General features: G+C 43.2%; 3 protein-coding genes across 8 annotated transcripts; 2 read left to right on the forward strand and 1 right to left on the reverse strand.

Moving 5' to 3' along the window:
* The first annotated feature begins 24 nt into the window (after positions 1-24).
* Positions 25-5,735, forward strand: hmces (5-hydroxymethylcytosine binding, ES cell specific). Of its 6 annotated transcripts, none has more exons than XM_090241094.1 (8): positions 135-271; positions 3,590-3,790; positions 3,938-4,081; positions 4,205-4,417; positions 4,678-4,832; positions 4,944-4,996; positions 5,113-5,133; positions 5,357-5,735. In XM_090241094.1, the coding sequence occupies exons 2-7, from the start codon at positions 3,602-3,604 to the stop codon at positions 5,130-5,132; spliced, it is 774 nt and encodes a 257-aa protein (XP_090097220.1). In that variant the 5' UTR covers positions 135-271; positions 3,590-3,601; the 3' UTR covers position 5,133; positions 5,357-5,735. The 6 variants fall into 6 exon arrangements, with proteins under 6 accessions (XP_021465263.1, XP_090097220.1, XP_090097218.1 ...); XM_090241095.1 differs by having other exon boundaries at positions 179-283; XM_090241093.1 differs by lacking the exon at positions 135-271 and adding an exon at positions 1,137-1,264.
* Positions 5,736-6,660: 925 nt separating this feature from the next.
* On the reverse strand, positions 6,661-14,161 carry LOC110527948 (ras-related protein rab7). Its single transcript, XM_021609589.3, has 6 exons — positions 13,752-14,161; positions 9,805-9,867; positions 9,554-9,680; positions 9,210-9,428; positions 8,982-9,110; positions 6,661-8,098 (listed from the first exon to the last, which is right to left on the reverse strand). Exons 2-6 carry the CDS (start codon positions 9,855-9,857, stop codon positions 8,003-8,005), a joined length of 624 nt encoding a protein of 207 aa, XP_021465264.1. The 5' UTR covers positions 9,858-9,867; positions 13,752-14,161; the 3' UTR covers positions 6,661-8,002.
* A 1,034-nt stretch (positions 14,162-15,195) lies between these two features.
* On the forward strand, positions 15,196-23,050 carry LOC110527949 (dolichyl-diphosphooligosaccharide--protein glycosyltransferase subunit 1). The gene is made up of 10 exons (XM_021609590.3): positions 15,196-19,000; positions 19,627-19,691; positions 19,936-20,242; positions 20,549-20,758; positions 20,876-21,068; positions 21,186-21,285; positions 21,384-21,522; positions 21,810-21,929; positions 22,070-22,315; positions 22,401-23,050. The coding sequence occupies exons 1-10, from the start codon at positions 18,755-18,757 to the stop codon at positions 22,581-22,583; spliced, it is 1,809 nt and encodes a 602-aa protein (XP_021465265.1). The 5' UTR covers positions 15,196-18,754; the 3' UTR covers positions 22,584-23,050.
* Positions 23,051-23,727: the final 677 nt, after the last annotated feature.

Consider the following 23,727-nt stretch of genomic DNA (forward strand, 5'->3'; position numbering starts at 1 on the left):
CAGATAATTTGTCCCATCCCCATTGCCGTGTATTAAATGCCAAATAATTGAACATGTAGCTAGCTGTACAATGTAAAAGAAGGAAAAGATGTACCCAGATCATGATTGATCGTATATTCCATCACAGTAGGTAGCGACATGCACAACGTTTGTTTGCGTAACCGCCACGATATCAGAAGAAGAATAACCATCTGAACGCGCCCTCTGACTTATGTTGCAGTGACTGGCAAGTCGAGACGAAGTCCAGTCCGAAACAACAGAAATTTCAACGGTAAATCACCATGTAAATACTTATATTTGGTTCTCCCATTTTTACCATGCATCGAAAGATTTGTCAGCTATCTGAAGTTGAACCGTGGCTTCCTAGGCAGCTGAAAATAAAGTTGCATGGTTGACTTGGTAGCTAGCAAGCTAAGCTAACAGAGATAGTTCACGTTACTGGTAGATCGATATAGCTAGCTATTAGCTAATGCTTCTCGAGTCACCTTGGAAAATGTTTAGTTTGTCAGTTCGCATACCCAATGCTTTCCAGAAGATACCGAATCTACTGTTACATTTGTTTACACCGAGCTGCACTGTCATTGGGTTCGGAACTAGCCAGCAGATCCAACCCACTTGCTTACAGCTGTACTAGGGTCTGACAGCCTTCCTGTGTAGATTAATGCCATATGTCCACCAGATACAGGCATTTTGCCATATGTTGTTTTTGCCAAATGTCTAGCCCACATTTTCTGTACATCATGACCCTTGCAAGGTTGCAGAACAGTTTGCAGCATAGAGAAGACCATTTTCGCTCTGTTTGACCAAAGCTAATAATTAGAACAGATGGAAGTTATTATCCTGTTGACCTAATGGTGTCATAGGATGGCAGAGCTAGCAAGAGACTGGTGCGCACAACGGCATATTACAACAATGAATCTAGTTTGTTTCTATTCTTTCCACTCATCTCTAGCAACATCAACAAATTGAACTGGTTGTTCCCATATAGAGTACTGATTTCAAATCACTAGCTTGCTCTGCGTGATGGCATGCTAAATTACACACTGAAAAGTGCTGTGTGTATTAATTCTGTACTGCGTTCTGTTGGCTACCCAAGTATAGTAATGATGAATTGTCTGTCATTCTTACCAGAGATGAATTTCCAGTCATTCATCCAGTATCTTCTCCTCTCTAACTACACAATTGTCATCACAATTTGGCTTCAGTATGGTGCAAGCCCCGCCATGTGACACGCATAATGAACTTCCATTTGTACCACTGCACGGTAATGCAACGTCACGAGTTGAAAATATTGAATGCATGCGGTACACAGAACGCACCGCAGCCTAGTGCGCATCCCAAATGTAGCATTGCGGACTGTTCCATTAACAATTAATAACTTCTGCCGGAGCGTGAAGAGTTTGATATATCTGGTGGACATGAAGCTAAATAGGAATAACCCCCTTTTTTTTCTAAATTCGCCTAAAATGACACCCAAATCTAACTGCCTGAAGCAAGGATATGCATATTCTTGGTACTATTTGAAAGAAAACACTTTGAAGTTTGTGGAAATGTGAAAGGAATGTAGGAGAATATAACACAATAGATCTGTTAGATGAAAATACATCACCATCTTTGAAATGCAACAGCAAGGTCCCAAATCTAGCCATCACTCTGGTTGTAATTCCGATGGTGTCCACAAGATAGCAGCAGTGTATGTGCAAAGTTTCAGACGGATAACTTGAAGTATGAGCAAACTACATGACGTGTGAAGTCACCCAGGTACATTTGTGCAAATCGTGAAGGAGACATTTACATTCACATTACATTTTTCTGCAAGAATATCATTAAATCTGTATACTTGGATTTAGCTTTTCCAGTGTTAGTAGCCATATTATAAGTTCAACATTTGCAAAACACCCAGTTTTCATAACTTCGTAACTCCTCCATATTTTTGTCCAAATGAAAAAGGCTTGCTGTCGCACAAGGTTAGCAGTAACATTTTGCGACATATACTGGGTTTCTGCATACTCCCGTAAAGCCCAGATCATTAGCTTTGTTTGACCCCGATTGGTGCTTATTTGACAAAGTGACAGTCAATCAAGTGAAGACCGCCCACGTCATCGGCGTACCATGAAGGCGTCGCTCACTGACCAAATTTGGTGTCCTATAGGATATACTACACTCCTAATGATATAGTGAAGTCTGGTTACGTTTTAGGATCTCTGAGGAATAAATGTGAATGTTATTTGACTGGTTGAAACAACGTTTAGGGTTACGTTTTCACAGATTCCTTTCTTTGCAAATTGAACGAGTGGAAATACAAAATCAGATCGTGCTATATGGACCTTTTTTAGGATATGAAAAATGATTTCTATCTAACAAAACAACACTTCATGTTATCTCTGGGACCCTTTGGATGATAAATCAGAGCAAGATTTCAGAATGTAAGTACACATTCCACCTTCGGAGGTGAATTTATCAAACCTACCGCTGTGAAAAGTGTTTTGTTGTTAGGAGCTCTCCTCAAACAATAGCATGGCATTTTTTTCCGCCGCAGTAATAGCTACTGTAAATTGGACAGTGCAGTTTAGGCTAACAAGAATTTAGGCTTTCAGCTGATATAAGACTTGTATGTACCGACATTTGTTGTTTCTCTAAAATCTGCGATCGTGACACACGGCGCTAAATGATTTACAACTGTCCAGTTGACGGGACGCCTATCCCTATGAAGTTTAAGACACTGTGGAGCCGGAGCAAGATATGGCTTGGAAAACGTACCACAATCTAGGGGTTGCGTTGTACTATGAATTGTTACATTAACCCAACTGTTAAACCGAGAAGATTGAACGACTGCTGTTTTTTTTTAGCAGTCGTTCAATCTTCCCTGTGTAACAGCTGGGTTAATAGTACAATTTGGAGTATAATGCATTTATCATCCCTGGATTAAGGTACTTTTTCCAAGCCAGCTCTGCGGTGTCTTAACCTATACATGAAGCCTGTCCGACCCTAGTGCATCTGTAAGCAAGCAGGTCAGATCTGCTGGCTAGGTTCAGAAAGCAATCATGGTTACATTAAGACAGGTAGAGCACAAGATATTGGTCGGTAAATGTACCTGGGATGTCACTGTACTGCAAATTGTACCTCTATCCACACTGCTCTATCGAGATTGATATACTGCTAGTTTTCCTGGGAAACTGCCCATTCCGTCCTCATACTAGCTAGCAATAGCCACAGCAGCCATTATGGAATGTTGCGTTGAACAACAAAAAAACTGATTGGCTGACACTGCCATTCCATAATGGCCGCAATGGCTACTGCTAGCTAGCATGTTTTCTGGGAAAACAAGCAGCTTTTAAATCTTCTTGATGTATCGTTGTGACTTGCCTAGTTAAATAAAATTGGTCAAATTTGGAGTACAGTGGCATATCTCATCCCTGCATTGAGGTACATTTTCCGACCCATATCTCACACTGGCAAGATAATGTTACCATGATTGCGTTCCGACCCCAGTTCAGCTCAGTGTAAACAAGCGCAATGGTAGGGTCGGTATCTACTGGCAAACCCAATGCATGCATTTCATGACTTCATGTTGTTGTTATTCCATCAGACTGGGCTGAGGATGTGCGGGAGGACTGCATGCACCCTGGCGGCAGATGAAGTCAGCCGCGCCTCCCAGTACAGAGACCGAGGAGGGCAGCGTCGACAGCCAAGGTGGAAAGACGGAGATTCTGTTAAGTACCAACCTTCCTACAACAAGAGCCCCCAGTCTTTGAGCCCAGTCTTGTTGTCCCAAAGACATTTTGTTAAGGTAAGTAAAGTTGTGCAACTGAAGCAGATCAACTGATCCTGGCCAGGAGGGCTGGATGTTTCTTTTGGGGGGTGTCATTTGCACCTTTCCTGGAGGAAAAGATGTGTGTATTAACCAGATGGTCTCCATCCAACCCTTTTCTCTCAGAATGCCCCAGTGGATGAATGTGTGCTGGCAGTGATGCGTTGGGGCCTGGTGCCTGCCTGGTTCAAGGAGAATGACCCAAACAAGATGCAGTATAGCACCAACAACTGTCGCAGTGAGAGCCTGCTAGAGAAGAAGTCCTACAAGGTGTGGAGTGAGTTTGATTAATCTCCACATGAATGCACATAACTCATTGTCAACAGGGACAACGTGCATCCTCAAACGGTTTCCATGTGTATTAGTGAATGTTTGTGTACTATTTCATTTCAGGATCCGCTGTTGAAAGGACAGCGCTGTGTCATCCTGGCTGATGGCTTTTATGAATGGAGGAGGCAGGAGAAAGACAAGCAGCCCTTCTTCATCTATTTCCCCCAGACTCAAGGACCCGTTCATGTGAAAACAGAGGACCAGGATGAGGGAACACCCTGTAAGGAGGATCTACAGACATGCAGTTCTGAGGAAGGCTCTGTAGACCAGAAAGAGGTGAGCTGCTGACACACATGGACCATGCATCACTGAGCAAACACAGAAAACTGACAACATTCAGAGTAAGATGCTTGAGTCTGAATACACTGATGATATCCCTCATCCGCTGCCATTTCTCCCCCCCTCAAAAACACCCTTTTTGACTCCATTGACCCATTTGTGATCTTTCTCTGTTTTTAGTCTACAGTAATGAAATAATGTGAGCATTGCCTTTTGAGCATATATACCTTGCTTATCTGTGTGTCTGTCTTGTGTAGGAGGACAAAGGAGACCATGAGTGGAGAGGATGGCGGTTGCTGACCATTGCAGGACTGTTTGACTGCTGGACTCCCCCTAGTGGTGGAGATCCCCTCTACACCTACACTGTGATCACTATGGATGCATCCCCTAATCTTCAAGGCATCCATGACCGGTAAGGGCCTCAGTCTCAAGCATTACTCAATTTACTCAAAGAGAGTATGTTCTGTGTATATGAGAGTTTGTGTATGATGTAGAATTACCAATGATTGTGATTGACATACAGGATGCCAGCGATTCTCGATGGAGAAGAGGAGGTCAGAAGATGGCTGGATTTTGGTGAGGTCAAGTCATTAGATGCCCTTAAATTGCTTCAGTCCAAAAATACACTGACCTTTCACCCTGTCTCCTCATTTGTCAACAACTCTCGAAACAACTCCCCTGAGTGCCTGCAGCCAGTGGATCTTCAAGCTAAGGTACAACAGCTTGGCCTCACTACATACCCATATTTGAGATGTCTGATGATGTGTTCCAACCATTGAATATCTCATGATCATTAGAAAGGTGGTCCCAGACTGAACACTTCACATATTTACTAAAAATCTAGATTTAAAACCTAAAGAGAAAATGTATAAATAGCTCCATACAATACTACTTGTTCCTTCCTGCCTCCACTTACCCCCTCATCACCTTCCCCAGGAGCCCAAGCCTTCAGCCAGCAGTAAGATGATGATGGGCTGGCTGAAGAGCAGCACGCACCCAAAGAGGAAAGAGCCAGACACTGGGGAAGTCAAACAGGAGGGGCACACAAGAGAGACCAGGCCTGAGAAGCAGATGAAGACTGCAGGGCCTCTCCAACAGTGGCTGCAGGGAGCCAATAAGAAGCCCAGGACCAACTGAGTGGGACAGAAACATTGACTGACTGAAGAGAGAAGGGAACAGATTGAAAAATGTAGACCTCATTGTCTTGATATTGCGGTGTGTTGATTGATGTGGAAGAGAGGAAATGGTTTCTGATTATTGTTATGTCTGTCTGGTAATGGTTAAAGATAGTTATTAAAAAAAAATCAGATTTTGATGGTTCTGTCATGTGTCCGCCTTCGAAAGTGACCAATTTTGACATTTTATGTACGAGCAGTAAACCGAAGAATAGAAATACAGAGTGCCCCCATGCAAAACTAAAACTGTCAATGTATCCCCAAGAGTATACTATTGATTTATATACTGAACAAAAATATAAATCCAACATGCAACCATTTCAAAGATTCTACTGAGTTACAGATCATAGAAGGAAATCAGTCCATTTAAATTAATTAATTAGGTGCAAATCTATGGATTTCACATGACTGGGTAGGGGCACAGCCCTGGATGGGCCTGGAAAGGTGTAGGTCCACCCAATCAGAAGGAGCATTTCCCCACAAAAGGGACTTATTACAGACAGAAATACTCTTCAGCACCCTCAAACGATCGGGCAGGTGAAGAAGCTGGAAGTGGCGGTCCTGGGCTGGCATGGTTTCACTTGGTCTGTGGTTGTGAGGCCAGTTGGATGTACTGCCATGTTCTCTAAAATGACATTTAAGGTGGCTTATGGTAGAGAAACTAAAATGTCAATCTCTGGCAACAGCTCTGTTGGACATTCCTGCAGTCAGCATGCCAATTGCACGCACTCAACTTGAGACATCTGACATTGTGTGAAAAATCTGCATATTTTTGTGGCCTTTTATTGTCCCCAGCACAACGTGCACCTGGGTAATGATCATGCTGTTTAATCAGCTTCTTGATATGCCACACCTGTCAGGTCGATGGATTAGCCAGGCTCTTTCACATCCGGCCGTGATGGGGAGTCCTGTAGGGTGGCGCACAATTGGTCCAGATTTGGCCATTTTAAATAATTTGTGAACCGATTTGCCTGGTTAAATGAAATAAAACAATCTTGGCAAAGGAGAAATGCTCACTAACAGGGATGAAAACAAATTTGTGTACAACAATTGAGAGAAATAAGCTTTTTCTACATATGGAAAATTTCTGGGATCTTTTATTTCAGCTCATTAAACATTGGACCAACACTTTACATGTTGCGTTTATATTTTTGTTCAGTATGAGCCTTGATAGTCACCTATGCTTTACATGTTCTCCTTGCAGAAACACACACATTCTTTATTCAATGACTTATCAGTTCCTTGAAATCCAAAACCATTTTCAAACAATGTAGATGAAGCCATTTCATTAATATGATTAATGCTAACCGATTTCCCCTGTATTTTTTGTATAATTTAAATAAAAAGTTGTGTTCTCGGTCCTCTGATGCAATTCAAATTCTAAACATAGTAATAACAATATACAGACAGATCTGATCAGTTAAAAGAAATATCAAGCACCTGAGCTATCAGCAGACATGGAAACTGACAACATGCAGGGTTTTTGCCTACGCAAAACAATTGACAGACTTAAAGATTTGCACATAAAGTCTTGCAACAGTTGCCAGTGTAAAAATGAGGCAATAACTAATAATGACTCATATTTATATGCTTGAAAAATATCTGTCCCCTCCCCCAGCTGTATCCGATAGGACGTCCTCCCTTTGATTCTCTACCCCTTGTGTCAGGTCGCAGAATGTTGACAATTTGCTGCTCGACTTTTCCAATTGAGAAACAAAGCATGTGTCGGGCAGATAGGGGACAGTAGAGTTAAAATCCACACTGCCTCTTCAGCCTCGACATAAAATGTGTGTTTTTTATTGTGGCTCCAAAATGAGGTGTCAAACAGGATTTTAATAAGTCTACATGACAAAGTGCAAAAAAAATGCCTTGAACAACACACTCGTATGTTGGACTTGCTAGTTCACTTCCAAGACAATTAACACATGTATCTTTGGGCAGTACATTGGCATGACACACACACACACATACATACATATATATATATATATATATATATATAAATTCATCATTCTGATCCTTCACAACCTCCTTTACCACTGGAACTAACCCCCCCCCTTTAAAATGTCATAGGATTTTATTTCTGTATGTATGCATGTGTGTGAGGTTGGGTGGTGCCATGGAAACAATGGTGTCTATAAAAAAAGGTATTGTCATGAGACAGTTAAGGGGGAAATACTAAGCAGATATCAGGTTAATAAATGCTCTACTATCCATCTGGGTGTTCTTTGGGCTTGGAGACTTATCTTGAGAGTAAGTGTGTGATGTGTAAAGTATACTTTTCGAGCGGGAACTCGCATCTACGAAGGCCAGTGATAATATTGGGCAAAGGGGAGCACACAGTGAGGCATAGGGGTTAGACAAGGCAAGACAGGGTAGCAGGGCCGAAAGTAAGTCTGCTAGGACCTCAGCAGCTGCAGGCCTCCGCTGATGGCTTGGAACGTTCGTTCCTGTCCAACTTTATCGGTTCAGGGAACTCATTGTACAACTCCACCTCTGTCTCCTAAAGGGAGAAAAAGACGAGATGACGTTAAGCTTTTTGTGTGGCTTCCAACGTGCATGGAAATCAAGACGTCAATACAACAACTTGGGGAGTAACAAAAAAACTATTTCAAATCTACTTGGGTATTCAATCCTCAAAGAAACATTCTACAAACTATATTAAAAAGAAATGGGAGGAACTTTACATTGAAATAACTGATGAAACATGGTTGAACATATTAGAGACTCAACAAAGCTCCACCAACTCAAGGTCATGGAGAGAATTCTGTTGGAAGAATGTTATACGTTTCTTCATAACACCTAAACTGAAGTCAAAATAGACTGGCCCCCGACATCCTTGTTGGAGAGAATGCGGTCTATTGAGGGTGGATCACTCATATCTTTTGGACCTGCCCCGCAATCGAAACTTACTGTGGAGAAATAAGATCTAACATTGGAAAAATAACAGGATTTGACATAGAACAAACATTAATTTCTTTGTACTTGGGTGAAACACCTGATAACTTACACAATAGAGAAAAGTACCTCTTGAAGGTCCTACTGTCACTAGGAAATGGCTACAAAAAGACCCTCCCACAGTGACACAATGGATAGACATTGTAAAAGAAATACACCACATGGAATGTATGACCTTTGCTTTAAGAACACAAGAGGAGAGGTCAGGAATATTGGGAAAAATGGGTTTTGTAGGTCTAATTCAAAGACATCAATGTAACTAATATGATGAAGGTATGATGTTCACTGTAACTGCCAGTTATTTTTTGTTGTTCTTCTATTTTACTTTATTGGTCCTGTGTTCCTCAATAAAAACAAAGTATAAAAATACTGTCAATACACACACGGCATTCAGCTAAGCTCTCATAAGCTCCCTTCTGACCCCCTACCTGTTTAAGAGCATTGCGTGCAATAGTCTGGAAAGCCTGTTCAACGTTGATGGCCTCCTTTGCGCTGGTCTCGAAGTAGGGGATGTTGTTCTTGCTCTGACACCAGGCCTGTGCTCGTTTAGTCGTCACCTGTCAGATACAGACAAAAAACAGCCGTCATTCTCTGAAGGGACACACAAGCTACTTACTGTCAGATGCTCTGGTCTCAAACGCTACATCTGGATCCACCTGTCTGTTCTCCAGGTCAATCTTGTTGCCTAGCACCACGAAGGGGAAGTTCTCGGGGTCTCGGGGGCTGGCCTGTATGAGGAATTCGTCCCTCCAGCTGTCTAGGGTCTTGAAGGTGTTGGGGGCGGTCACGTCAAACACCAGCACGCAACAGTCTGCCCCGCGGTAAAACGCCACGCCCAGAGACTGGAACCTCTCCTGCCCCGCTGTGTCCCAGATCTGTGACAGAGCACAGGGGAGGAACATACATGTTTATGAAGAACAATACAATATAGGCCTACCCATTGACCTGTACTTCAGCACAGCACTTGTAATGCAACTTGATAGTACCCCTTCCCCAGTACCTGCATGGTGACAAGCCTGTCGTCCACCATCACTTCTTTCGTCAGGAAATCAGCTCCAATTGTGGCTTTGTACTGGTTACTAAACTTCTTATTCACATACTGGTTCATCAGGGAGGTCTTCCCAACTCTGACGAGATAGATTCAGGTCAGCAACAGATATGACAGAATGACTGGTAAACACATACATTTTGTAACCTCCTATGATAACAGAGAAGAAGTGTAAGTGGCTGTGCAAGGTACAGGACACTCACCCAGAGTCTCCCAGGATGATGACTTTAAGTAGTACTTTCTTCCTAGACGTCATTGTGCCACAGCTGGGGAAATATAAGGCGCACTCAATTAGAATGGTGGACTGACCATGTAGCATGGCTAACATGACCATCATACGGTCATCCTCATTGTTAGCATGATAAACACAGTATAGAAGCAGCCTATAAACACAGGCACACAGGCCTTTGCGCCCCCCCCAGGGTTAAAAAGCAATGCTGTTTATGCTCTATGACGCAGGCAATATTATAATAGGCAACTACTGTAAATACTATAACACGTCTTCGTGCCATGGAATACTTTGACCAGCTGCCAGCTCACCCTCACCGTAGTCATGTGGTCCAAAGCTAGTTGTCCAGTCGTGGGGATTACGACACACAAGACACTGGCATGACCGCACACAGAGACATTCAGGAACACGTGTAGGCTATACACATCAACACGCATAACAGCAGACCAAAGGTCAAACGTTATACCACCTGTCTGTCAATCAAATGTGAAACCACGGCCCGTTAAAAAGTTGCGATTGGCATCTGGCACAGTGTGTGTTGAAATGCTCGGAGTAGGAACAGTTCTGGGAATGTAACCAAGTACAGTTTGTCCCTCACTAAGTAAGAAACAACAAACAGACTAGTTTTTAAAACTCTGCCTTCCCCTCCAACATGTTCCTCTATTTTCACTTGTATAGGACGCAGGTTTGGGAGAGGAATGTAGGCTTAACGTAAACCAGAAGACGATTCAACATGTGAAGGCCAGTTATGAGACTTGAGCCACAGACAGCGAGAGTGGAATACACTATTCTTCTTGATAAAGCATCTCTTGCTCTCACTGACCAACATTCTCTTAACAGCATCACCAGATCTACCCCAAATAACAAATTCACAACATTTAGGCTCAGTAAGGCTGCCGTGCAGAGCCACCATTAGCACTGCTTCTCTCTGTCAAGGAGCCTCACCCTTAATGGTTACACTAGCATTGAAACGAAGCAACCTTCATTTCAACTTCAATTTATTTCAAGCAACACAACGTGACAATGAGGGCCCTCTTAAGAATTCTGCATTGACGGTAATATAATGTGCCGTTCAGAGGGTGGAACATCAAGTGTAAGGAAAGTTCAGACTAGACAGAAGCAGCATACAGGAGCTCATAAAATGTGACTTTATTCTCAGAATGTAAAAACCATCTTAAATCAGTTCACGTAACAGACACCAATTTATAGGAACTCGTCAGGCATTACTAATCAATCATTAAGATTGCTAAACTTTATAAATACTGCACCCTCAACTTCAAAACTCCTTTGCTAGTTGTACAATCATGTAATTAAGAAAATTGCTGGAAAGAAACAAATGATTGTTTTATTGAATAGGATATCATTGCTACTTAACGTGGATCCAAGTTCAGTTTTGAGATCCACTGGCGTCGAAAATGTAGTGATTTTGCCAACAAAGCCAGCTGAGCACACAGTCTTGTACCCTTAACCTTCCTAAATATGACTTTATTTATGAGTAATCAAGCAGAGTCACAAGTTAATTGACAATGAATGGCTAAATTATTTCTGGACACGAAGGGTCCACGGAACTCCTCCTCATCACTATATTCCGATCCTTAAAAGCAACGACATACAGTATCAGTTCCATTATTGGTTTCACAGTAAAATGGTGTTGGTTCCAAAAAAATCTGCAGACAAGCATGGAAAACACCAGGATAGTATTGATTCCCTACGACTGACTGGTCGATTAAGATCATGGAATAAGGAAACAAGCTATCAGGCGGGGTCAGAAACATGATGACATAGGCAGCCTAAATTTCAAAACAAGCCAGACATTTTCATTGCTGCAGTTCTTGCACAAGCAGTTAGTTACTCAGTGTCTCATACTATCCTCAATAGAAACAAAAGGTTGCACCTTTAAAAGACAGTCAACGTCCACTACCTCTGCTCTTTCATTTCAATCAGGGGCTATTGAAAGCAAAGGGAGCCAACACTGGACCGTGCAGTTTGCATTAGGCTAAGCTTTGAGTACTGAATCTTACATTTGCTCAGAGCACACAAACAAATACTGCAGCATGTCAGACAATTACATTCTAATGTGAATATTTTCCTGAGCACAGTATTAACACAGACTAAAATGGGTATAATAAGGTTATTTGGTGTAATATAGTACAGCAAAGTCAAACTGAACTAATTTTTCAATTTGTCAGTAAATTGCACCACAGGGCCTTGCATCTAGGAACCCAGACCTGGGATTTAGACCTACACAAATGATCCATTAGACCACTCGATTATGAGGGTGGAAGATGGATACATGGAGGCAAAATAGGAATAACCTCAGTCTGAACCATTAAATGAAGCATTACATTTTTTTTTTAAAATCAATTTCTAACATTTATAGGGCAGTTCTCTGACTGTGGTCTGGCTGGCTGCAACCCATGACATTCGTGCGAGTTGGGTCACATGGTTATCTAGAAAACAACACTAAGAATGATTTATTGCTTAGTGCTACCCGAATCATTGGGACAGCCATACCCTTACCTAACCCTTAACCATTTTAAAATGTAATCTTCATTGGGGTGACGTCCCAAGGATCCCGTTTAGACTATTCATTAGTCGGATTGCGTAGCAAAACATTTGGTATGTTGCAAAACGGAAACAGTTTACTTCAAATGGAAAACGTTTTGCAACAAAAACAATTTATATTGGACAAATTCCGGTAGGTCCCTCCCCGTTTCGCTCACACGATATTCTCCAAACACCCCACAGGGCAGACATCCCAATGATTCGCAAAAGAAAAACGACGTAGAGGAAGAAGAGTCGGATGCCTCGTCCGGACCCGCAGAAAGCAACTAGGAAAGCTGCCGTTACCGTCAATATTACTAGCCAACGTGCAATCATTGCTAGCACAGTCATAGTACTAGGCTAGTTATCTACCTAATGATTACAGATGAGCACATCATAAAACACTAACGTTAGCTATTTTACCAACCAGGTTAGCTAAATTGACTAGCATGACAGCTCTAGCTAAACTGTCTGCTTGTTTGCTAATGCTAACGTTCACTATTATATTACATAGCCGGTATCATATAATTAGAATACTCTAATTTAATAGGATCTCTATAGACGGGTTGGTGGTTTAAGAAACAAAACTGACACGTTCCCAACTATTGGACAAAACAGACAGGGTTGGCTTAGATTGTTGACAACATGTAAACTAGTTTACTCTCAAAATGTTTATTGAAAACAAATACATTTGCACAATGAGCGCCTGTCTCAAATTTACAGTTGTTAACTAGCTAGCGAAAGTCAAACACCTAAAAACAAAACATGGTATCAATCACAAGATACAATGGGACAGCTTTTTGTCATTGTTGACAGCTATCTGAATCATAACACTTCAGCATCATAACACAATTTCCGGCCACATTGATGCGCGCGCATGACGTTGTCAACCAACCGGAGTTGAGTAAGTTTAGTCAGCTAACTTCACCCCTGGAGGGCCTAGCTAGTAAGTTAGCTGGCTAATATTAGTTATTGCTAGCTAGAACATAGCTTAGCTATCTATACGTGTACAGAGCCATGAATTTAGAAACGTAATACTAAAAACAGTTACATGGCTCTGGACGCATACTGTTAACGCAGACATTAGCCAACTAGCTAGCAACGCCATTTGACATGCAACTTAACGTTAGCTTACTGGCTAACTGCACAGTGAATTGGGACAGAACTTTAGATTGAGTGACACACAATAGAGTAGAGAACCATTCTTTACCTAGCTGACTTTAAACAGTGCACAGTGAGTGGCTAACTTTAGTGCCCAACGCGGGGACAATCGACCCGTTAGCTAGCTCAGTACTTGGTCTCGTCTTACTAGCAGGCTAATTGGTAAACATAAAACAAATATTACTGCACAAAAAGAATATCGGCTACAATTCTTACCTTGATCAACCAGAACCAATGGATGGTATATTAAAGAATGTCAAAATGGGCCTTTCGTCGTGCTGGATGAAAAACAGATGAATTCAATTGCGTCTGTCTGCCCCCCAACCTAGGCTAGCTGGATAGCTAGCTAGTTGCCGAGATCGGACGGAAACTGGCTGGTGCCACCAGTGGTGGTTTAGTTGCAGTCAGGACGCACGTCTCTTTAATTATAACGCAATATACTTTCAATACTACTAGGTGACCACTTGTGTTTCCAAAGTAAGAGCAATTATTAAGCGAAAGGAATCCCTGCTTGTTTACTTGAAGAGGGCCTATTTCTTTCGTTTTCAGTCTCTTGTCACTTCCTCCAAAACAACTGTGTCAGCGATCTTTGACATCAGATGTTCGTGAAGACACGCCCTAAACCCGGCCCTCTTTGTATTCTGGTTTATTTTCAGGTCGGTGCAGTTAGGGTTCATTGGGATGTATTTTCAGGTCCGTGCAATTAGGTATCATTGGGACGTCCCTACCCTCATTGAAGTTGAAATTTAAAATGGGTAGGGTAGAGGTTCGATTAGGGACGTCCCAAGGATCTCGGACCATTATTTTCATCAACAACAACATTTGTTCAGACAGCTAGCTATAGGCATTATGCAAGTTATTAAAATTAGAATTTGATCATGTTGTGTACTGAAGGCATCTGCCAAGAGGTCTGTATATTTATGCCACTGCCTGCCTGGTTCTAGCAATGCACTGGCTCTGTCCCCTCAATCTTTGTCAGAAATGGGATCATCCTGCAGTCTCTTGGGCTTTTGTTGGAAGTGGGCATCTGTTCATAGTGGGGTTTATGCATGGTCCGCCTCTCAAGAGAGGGGGAATAATGTTTTCCCTGTCACTCCCTGTATTCATTGTTCTGGAACTTTATGGCACAAGAGATCTGCTTGGCTTCTACTCTGATTGATATCTCTTCGTGGTTCAAAGTCCACTGAAACACTATTCTCAATGGAAGCTTCACTGAAAGTGTTTTGTTCCAAGAGTCATATGTAGGCTTAATTTGCATCCGGGAAATTGGCTGGCCCATGTGTCTAAACTAGAAAGTCAGCTAACTCATGGATTGACTTTCTTCAGTAGTATTTTTTGTTATTCACCTCTATGAAAACATAGCATAACGACTCACACTAAAGTATTCTGCTGCTCATACTTTACTTGTATACATACTTTAAATTGCAGAGAAGAAACTAAAGTCAATGGTTGGTGCGTTGCGTTTGGCAAGGAGTCTGGGTAGCCAGGCAAATGAAAATCCTCTGGCCGATTTAAACATGGGTCAATAAAGCTTGAGAGATAATCCATCTCTATTCTGGTCGTCTTCAACTAAAGTTAGTTGTACCTAGCTACACACAGACCTAAAAGGTAAATCTGTCATAACTAAATGTGTCATGTGCTAGGTATTTTAACATTTTTTAAAATGTACACCATTTTTATTTATGTATTAATACTTAATCAGTCGTCTTCCTCAAATCAAGGGCCACAATCTTTGTGAGAGGGAGGGTATCTGATTTAATTGGTACTCGTGGCACTTCATTCAGGATAAATGGAGTTAGCCTCGAGTTAGCCTGCTCCAGAGCAGGTTAGTTCTGAAGGATTCATTACCATAGAAATGTACCTGGCTAAAAGGTGACCCACTTTTATATGACCAGTTACCCTTACACTGTAAGGTATGACAGCAGTCGATGCTTTGGTTTTGGTCGAGTCATGCGTCCTCCGAAACATGACCCGCCAAACCGCGCTTCTTGACACCCGTCTGCTTAACCTGGAAGCCAGCTGCACCAATGTGTCAGAGGAAACACCGTTCAACTGACGACCGAAGTCAGCCTGCAGGCACCCAGCCTGCCACAAGGAGTCGCTAGAGCGCGATGAGCCAATGGGACATCGGTCATGACCGGTTATGACACAGCCTGGTATCGAACCCGGGTCTGTAGCAAGCAACACTGAACAGCAACCACTGAAACATGCATGAGATTACCAGCTGTTCCGGACCACCGTGTGATCACACTCTCTGTAGCCGATGTGAGTAAGACCTTTAAACAGGTCAACATTCACAAGGCCGCGATGCCAGACGGATTACCAGGATGTGTACTCAGAGCATGTGTGGACAAACTGGTAAGTGTCTTCACTGACATTTTCAACCTCTCCCTGACCGAGTCTGTATTACCTACACGTTTCAAGCAGACCACCATAGTCCCTGTGCCCAAGAAAGCGAGGATAACCTGCCTAAATGACTACCGTCCTGTAGTCCGTCCTGTAAGAAGCTGTTAATAAGCCTTTTGGACCTAGACTTGGCACTCCGGAACCGCTTGCCGTGCTTTAGAGAGTACAGTCTATGACTTGGGTGGCTGGAGTCTTTGACAAATTTTAGGGCCTTCCTCAGACACCGCCTGGTATAGAGGTCCTGGATGACAGGAAGCTTGGCCCCAGTGATGTACTGGGCCGTACACACTACCCTCTGTAGTGCCTTGAAGTCGGAGGCCGAGCAGTGATGCAACCCGTCAGGGTGCTCTCGATGATACAGCTGTAGAACCTTTTGAGGATCTGAGGACCCTTGCCAAATATTTTCAGTCTCCTGAGGGGGAATAGGCTTTGACGTGCCCTCTTCACGACTGTCTTAGTGTGTTTGGACCATGATAGTTTGTTGGTGATGTGGACACCAAGGAACTTGAAGCTCTCAACCTGCTCCACTACAGCCCCGTCAATGAGAATGGGGGCATGCTCGGTCCTCCTTTTCCTGTAGTCCACAATCATGTCCTTTGTCTTAATCACGTTGAGCGAGAGGTTGTTGTCCTGGCACCACATAACCAGGTCTCTGACCTCCTCCCTGTAGGCTGTCTCATCGTTGTAGGTGATCAGGTCTACCACTGTTGTGTCATCGGCAAACTAGATGATGGTGCTGGAGTCGTGCCTGGCCATGCAGTCATAAGTGAACAGGGAGTACAGGAGGGGACAGAGCACGCACCTCTGAGGGGCCCCTGTGTTGAGGATCAGCGTGGCAGATGTGTTGTTACCTACCCTTACTACCTGGGGGCAGCCCGTCAGGAAGTCCAGGATCCAGTTGCAGAGGGAGGTGTTTAATCTCAGGGTCCTTAGCTTAGTGATGAGCTTTGAGGACACTATGGTGAACGCTGAGCTGTAGTCAATGAACAGCATTCTCACATACGTAGGTGTTCCTTTTGTCCTGGTGGGAAAGGGCCGTGTTGAGTGCAATAGAGATTGCATCATTTGTGGATCTATTGGGGTGGTATGCAAATTGGAGTGGGTCTAGGGTTTCATGGATAATAGTGTTGATGTGAGCCATGACCAGCCTTTCAAAGCACTTCATGGCAACAGATGTGAGTGCTATAGGTCAGTAGTTATTTAGGCAGATTACCTTAGTGTTTTGGGGCACAGGAACTATTGAGTGCGGTCTTAGTGCCAGCATCGGTTTGTGGTGGTAAATAGACAGCTACGAAGATTATAGATGAAAACTCTCTTGGTTAACAGTGTGGTCTACAGCTTATCATGAGATACTCTACCTTAGGCGAGCAAAACCTTGAGATTTCCTTAGATTTCGTGCACCAGCTGTTGTTTACAAATATACATAGACCGCCACCCCTTGTATTACCAGAGGCCTCTGTTCTTATCCTGCCGAAAAAGTGTAAAACCCGCCAGCTGTATGTTATTCATGTCGTCGTTCAGCCACGACTCGATGAAACATTAGATATTATAGTTTTTAATATCCCATGGGTAAGATATACGTGATCGTAGTTCGTCTATTTTATTATCCATTGATTGTACGTTGGCTTATAGGACTTACAAGTTACCCAGACCTTCATCTCCGATATCTCCGTCTCTTCCGACTCGACTTTAAAGAACTTCTTGGTAGCCTAGTGGTTAGAGCGTTGGGCCAGTTACCTAAATCAAATCCCCGAACTGACATGGTAAAAATGTGTCGTTCTGCCCTTGAGCAAGGCAATTAACCCAGTGTTCCCTGGGCTCCGAAGACGTGGATGTTGATTATGGCAGCCCCCGCACCTCTCTGATTCAGAGGTTAAATGCTCAAGTCACATTTCAGTTGAATGCATTCAGTTGTTCAACTGACAAGGTATCCTCCTTACTTAAGTCGTTTTTTTGCGTATCTGTACTTTACTATCATTTTTTTTTACAACTTTTACTTTTACTCCACTACATTCTTAAAGAAAATAATTTACTTTAAAAAAATATATTTACATACATTTTCCCTGACACCCGAAAGTACTCATTACATTTTGAATGCTTTGCCGGACATGAAAATGGTCAAATTTACACACTTATCAAGAGAACATCCCTGGTCATCCTTACTGCCTCTGATCTGGTTGACTCACTAAACACAAATGTTTCATTTGTAAATGATGGCTGAGTGTTGGAGTGTGATCTGGCTATCCGTAAAAAAGAAAAGAAAATCGTGTGGTCTGGTTTGGTTAATATAAGGAATTTGACATTATTTATTATTTTACTTTTGATATTTAAGTATATTTTAGGAATTACACTTACTTTTGATACTGAAGTATTTTTAAAAGCAAATACTTTTACTCAAGTGGTATTTACCTGGTGACTTTTACTTGAGTTATTTTCTATTAAGGTATCTTCACTTTCACTCAAGTATGACAATTGAGTACTTTTTCCACCACTTCCACAACACAACACCTTCTGTCAGTGGCGAAATTACACGTATGTTCTGAGAGGGGTGCTACTTCTGTGTCTGATCTACACAGCTCCTTTTGTGTGCAAGATTTTGAATTGCCAAGGACCTTTATTAGTTTTGATAACAGGGTAGAGACGTCTCCCTCTGCCGTATTTGTTCGGAACAGCATGACGTCAGTACGTGAGGACTGAATGAAACGTCATCCTTAAGGCTGCAGCTTTGGTCCTGAAGTGGTGCGTGGCCTTTCTTCCTCTCTAGCTTCAACTTAACAATTAAGCAAATTATCTTTAAGTTTAATTTCATAACCATGGCGCGAAACATCCCCTTCTTCGCCGCACCCATTTATCTGCTCCTTATCACTGTACTGTGTTATCGAGTGGCTGCGGACGGGCTGGTGAACGAGGAGGTGAAACGAACGGTGGACCTGAGCACGCACCTTGCTAAGATAACAGCAGAGATTCTTCTGTCAAATCAGGGAGACTCGGCGGTACATAACTTTATCTTGGCGGTAGAGCCCGACCTGGCCCCCCACCTAGCTTATGTCGGTGCATCGGTAAGTGATTTCAGAATGAATTTGCTGTAAACCACATTTTGCCAGATAGCTAGTTGGCTAACTAACATTAGCTAGCCGGATAACATTAGCTAGTTAGCTAACATGAACATCTTTGTCCAGGTTCGCCCAGTCAAGGTAAGGATGCTACAGTACTTAATCGCTAGTAAATGTCCACTTTTGTTAAATGGTGGATCTACCAAACTGTGGAAGGGCTGTAGCAAAAACATTTTAATAAGTACATTTATATGACGGTGGTGTGGAACTGTTTGAATGGGCTAGCGGGTGCACTTCCGCAACACAACTTGTTCCGTCAGTGGCTAAATGACACGTATGCGCTGAGAGGGTAGCTACTTCCGTGTCTGATCTGAACAGCCCCCTTTTGTGTGCAATATCTTTAAATTGCCTGGGACCTTAATTTATGTCAGATAGTAGGGGAAATAATTGTCTATCTAGCAACTATCAGTGATTGTTTACACAATGATTGTTTTCCCGTGGGGAATGAACACTCTACATTCACACCGTTGCATACTCACTCACTCATTCCTGCCTGTAAATGAATACACCTCATGTCCAGTTGTAGTTGAATTGTAGCAGAATGGACAGACATGTAAACGTGTCTTTGCTAGGTGAAGGGTGATGAAGAGGAGGATGCCATGCTTGAGCTCAAGCAAACAACAATCCAAGGTCAAAGGTGAGAAGTTTATAATATATTGTGCATCCCTGTTCACTAAGATTATATTGCATTATTATTATCATGGATCTTGTATGTCATTAGACTGTAAAGTTTGTAGATATGCACATTTTCACCATGTTAAACTTCACCCCTTTTTTCCAGTGGAGTTTCTCTCACTGTTTTAGTTTGTCCCTTTGTTTTTAGAACCATATATGTTGGTGCTGGTGACCTGACCCCTCTCCTATCTGCAATCCTCTTACAGTGGGGAGTTTTACAAGGTGCAGTTACCCTCCAGTCTGGGTGTGGGTGCTAAGCTGCGGGTGAAGGTGGAGACTGTCCTGAGCCACATCTTGAGGCCCTTCCCCACCCACATCACCCAGGCTGAGCGTCAGCTGGTGGTGTTCCAGGGTAACCACTACCTGTACTCCCCCTACCCCACCCGCAGCCAGACCACCCGCGTCCGCCTCGCCTCTAAGACTGTGGAGAGCTACACCAAGCTGGGCAACCCCAGCAAGAGCGATGAAGCTATTGAGTATGGCCCCTTCCGTGATGTCGCCCCTTTCAGCGAGGTAAAGTGTCTCTGAAGTCCCTGACTGGATTTAATATAATTTTTATGTATATTTTCTGACTTTATTGAATAGATAGATAAAGAGGATGACAGTGGTGAAAGATGGACATTGTGTCAAAGGGTAGAAGGCTGGATTCTAACCATACACATGTGTAGACGTGTGCTGGAGGCTCCGGCTGAGACCGCTAGGCCATGTCCTTGAATGGTTTAAGCACTTTTGGGCCAGCTGAATAGCGGACATTGGCTTAGTGGAGTCATATTTGGTTTAGAAGCAAAGGGAGAAATGTGTTTTTTTTGTTCTTTTTAGGATGCCATGAAGGTCCATTATGAGAACAACACACCCTTCCTCACCATTAGCAGCATCACCCGCATCATCGAAGTCTCCCATTGGGGAAACATTGCTGTGGAAGAGACCATTGACATGAGGCACACAGGTGCATTCCTGAAAGGGCCTTTCTCCCGTTATGACTACCAGCGTCAGTCTGACAGTGGCATCTCATCAGTTAAATCCTTTAAGGTGTGTTGATTTTTAAAGACTCCTTTATTTCCATGGATCTTGGGGCATTTTCAAATCATGCTCGCAGGAGGACTTCTTAAGATTGTATAATAACTGCATCTCCTCACTCTCCCGAAGACCATCCTTCCTGCATCAGCCCAGGATGTGTACTACCGGGATGAGATCGGCAACATATCCACCTCCCACCTACAGATTCTGGAAGAATCTGTGGAGGTGGAGGTTCGGCCCCGCTTCCCTCTGTTTGGTGGCTGGAAGACCCACTACATTATCGGCTACAATCTGCCCAGCTATGAGTACCTCTACACTCTGGGTGAGTTGAGTTGGCTAAATTACCATGACTATTAATAACCAGAAGTCTTTAAAGAGAAATGGCCCGAAAGCTAAAAAATTATATGCTAATGCTTGAATTCATCCCGTTGGTTCTCAGGGGATCAGTATGCTCTGAAGATGAGGCTGGTTGACCATGTATATGATGACCAAGTCATCGACTCCCTCACTGTTAAACTCATACTGCCAGAAGGCGCCAGGTGAGCATGCATGATGTTCATGTGCACACTCCTTTAGTGTCTGTGGAAATGGACAGATCTCCTGTTTCATTCTAATGATCCACATCTTTTCCTCTCAGGAACATCCATGTGGAAACCCCCTACCCCATTGACCGCATTCCAGACCAGCTGCACTACACCTACCTGGACACCTTTGGTCGTCCTGTGCTGGTGGCTTCTAAGAACAATCTGGTGGAGCAGCACATCCAGGATATAGTGGTGAGCTGCTAGGCCCTAGTGGAAGAGGGAATTGGAGACTTTAGGGGGAGGTTCTGGGTAGAAAGGAAGGCAGTTTGTTTGTATGAGTTAACCAGAGTATGCCATTACTATGACAGGATTGTTATAAGCAGTCGCTCCAGAGATACACCACCACTAGGGCCCAGCATCTGCATGCTTTACATCTGAAACCCTTGCAGAGAAACGTTTTAGATGCAATGTAAGATTAGGTCCCTCATTGATGTTGCAAGTTCCTCAGTGTCTCGCTCTCTCTCTCTCTCATCCCCCAGGTGCATTATACCTTCAATAAGATCCTGATGCTGCAGGAGCCTTTATTGGTGGTGGGGGCCTTCTACATCCTCTTCTTCACAGTCATCATCTACGTGCGCCTGGACTTCTCCATCACTAAGGTACTCCATCCTCAACATACTCTGCTGCTCTTATTATGAGGAGCACTTTAACTCTCCTGTCATTACTCCCTTCTAAGTTCATTTTTTTTCCCTGTATGCACTTCCTGACACTCCCCTTCTCTCTCCATCTTTTTATCAAGGACCCTGCTGCAGAGGTTCGTATGAAGGTGGCCTCCATCACAGAGCAGGTCCTGACTCTGGTCAACAAGCGTTTAGGTCTGTACCGCCACATGGACGAGGTGGTTAATCGCTATAAGCAATCCCGAGACACGGGGGCCCTGAACAGCGGCCGCAAGACCCTGGAGGCCGACCACCGCACCCTCACCAACGACATCAGCTCCCTGCAGGCCCGCCTCAAAACAGAGGGCTCCGACCTCGCAGATAAGGTGTGTGTATTCAATTGCGTGTACAGTATTTGTATCTACCTGTGTGTGTACACTGCTGAGCCTTACATTTCACTGTGTTTTTCAGGTGGGTGAGGTGCAGAAGCTGGACGGCCAGGTGAAGGACCTGGTGGGTCGCTCCTGTCAAGAGGCTGAGCGCCTGGTGGCAGGCAAGGTGAAGAAGGAGGCCTACATCGACAACGAGAAGACCCTAGCTAGCAAGAGACTGGAGCTGGTGACGCGCATCGACAGTCTGCTGGACACCCTGTAAACGCCACAATACACACATGATGGTGTGCAGTATACACACATGCTATACACACACACACACATAAACACACGTGCTGCCCCAGCTACACGTCTGTTGAACCGCTCTTGCACTCATTTATAATAAGGAACATCGACATTTTCACTCTCAAAGCTCAATGTCCATCCTCTGAGACTCAGACACGAAATAAACACACTCGCGCAAAGTAACCTGTAGGTGCATACAAACACTCGTGCCTTTGTGCCCCGCTAAAAACATGACGGCATTATGCTTAACACCACAGTGAGTGCTTGCGTCACACCTTATGTGGAAGAGTCTAGTGTGAGTTAAATTGCGCGGAAGAGTGTTGCTCAGAGTAAATGCAGCATTTTCATGTTTAAATTTGGAATCCTCTTGTATTGTTTAGTTTTCACCCTTTTGTATGATTTTTTTGGAGATGAACAATAAATTGTTTTACTATGGATAGTCAAGTTACTCTGTAAGGGTTGTCTCATACATGTCTCATCTGTCCCATGTCTATACTCCCATGAGCCCTTCCAACCTGTGTGCTCCTCTAAAGGGGAAGTAGTCATCATTGCCGGGGTCCATGTGAGTCAAACAATCTCTCATTGTCTTTGTCGTATTCTTTGCATTTACAAACCACAATTGCTCCTTCCCCCTGGCCATTACATGTTGTATATTTGAACAATGTTGAAGCTCTGAAACCGTGTGGAGCCCAATTCAAAGGGTTACCTTTACCGTTATCTTTATGTTAAGTTTCTAATTCTTCCTCTGTAAAATTTCTAACATTTGTATGATTTCTTGTTTTGTAATGGTATGTTTTCTTTGATTAGTAAATGCATGACAGGCCATGTGTGTGGGGAAGAGTATGTGCCAATCGAAGACATTGGTTGATAACGTAAGTAAACCTGTACCAGTAGTAAATTAAATGGGGAAAAATAACCAAATTTGAAATAAATCTGGGAAAAAATACAAATTTGTTTTATTTTTTTTTATATATAAAATGTGTTGAAACATTGTCTGACAGCAGTGTGAAAACCAAATGATTGATACACCTTTGAAACTCTTCAGGGAAGTAACCTAGTTCCACCAACTGAGGGCAATCTTGCTCTCAATATATTTTCCCACCTCTGTTGGTGACTGAATC

This window comes from Oncorhynchus mykiss, chromosome 7 (assembly GCF_057628025.1).
Source record: "Oncorhynchus mykiss isolate SJ-2025 chromosome 7, ASM5762802v1, whole genome shotgun sequence".
NCBI lineage: Eukaryota > Metazoa > Chordata > Actinopteri > Salmoniformes > Salmonidae > Oncorhynchus > Oncorhynchus mykiss.

Coding starts and splice junctions, on each gene's coding strand:
- hmces (XM_090241091.1), top strand. CDS start 1,238: ATGAACTTCCATTTGTACCACTGCACG. Junction 1,265..3,589: donor TCCATTTGTACCACTGCACG/GTAATGCAACGT, acceptor TTATTCCATCAG/ACTGGGCTGAGGATGTGCGG. Junction 4,833..4,943: donor CTTCAAGGCATCCATGACCG/GTAAGGGCCTCA, acceptor ATTGACATACAG/GATGCCAGCGATTCTCGATG.
- LOC110527948 (XM_021609589.3), bottom strand. CDS start 9,857: ATGACGTCTAGGAAGAAAGTACTACTTAAAGTCATCATCCTGGGAGAC. Junction 9,681..9,804: donor ATCATCCTGGGAGACTCTGG/GTGAGTGTCCTG, acceptor CTATCTCGTCAG/AGTTGGGAAGACCTCCCTGA. Junction 9,111..9,209: donor TTGACCTGGAGAACAGACAG/GTGGATCCAGAT, acceptor TGTATCTGACAG/GTGACGACTAAACGAGCACA.
- LOC110527949 (XM_021609590.3), top strand. CDS start 18,755: ATGGCGCGAAACATCCCCTTCTTCGCCGCACCCATTTATCTGCTCCTT. Junction 19,001..19,626: donor TAGCTTATGTCGGTGCATCG/GTAAGTGATTTC, acceptor TGTCTTTGCTAG/GTGAAGGGTGATGAAGAGGA. Junction 20,243..20,548: donor ATGTCGCCCCTTTCAGCGAG/GTAAAGTGTCTC, acceptor TGTTCTTTTTAG/GATGCCATGAAGGTCCATTA.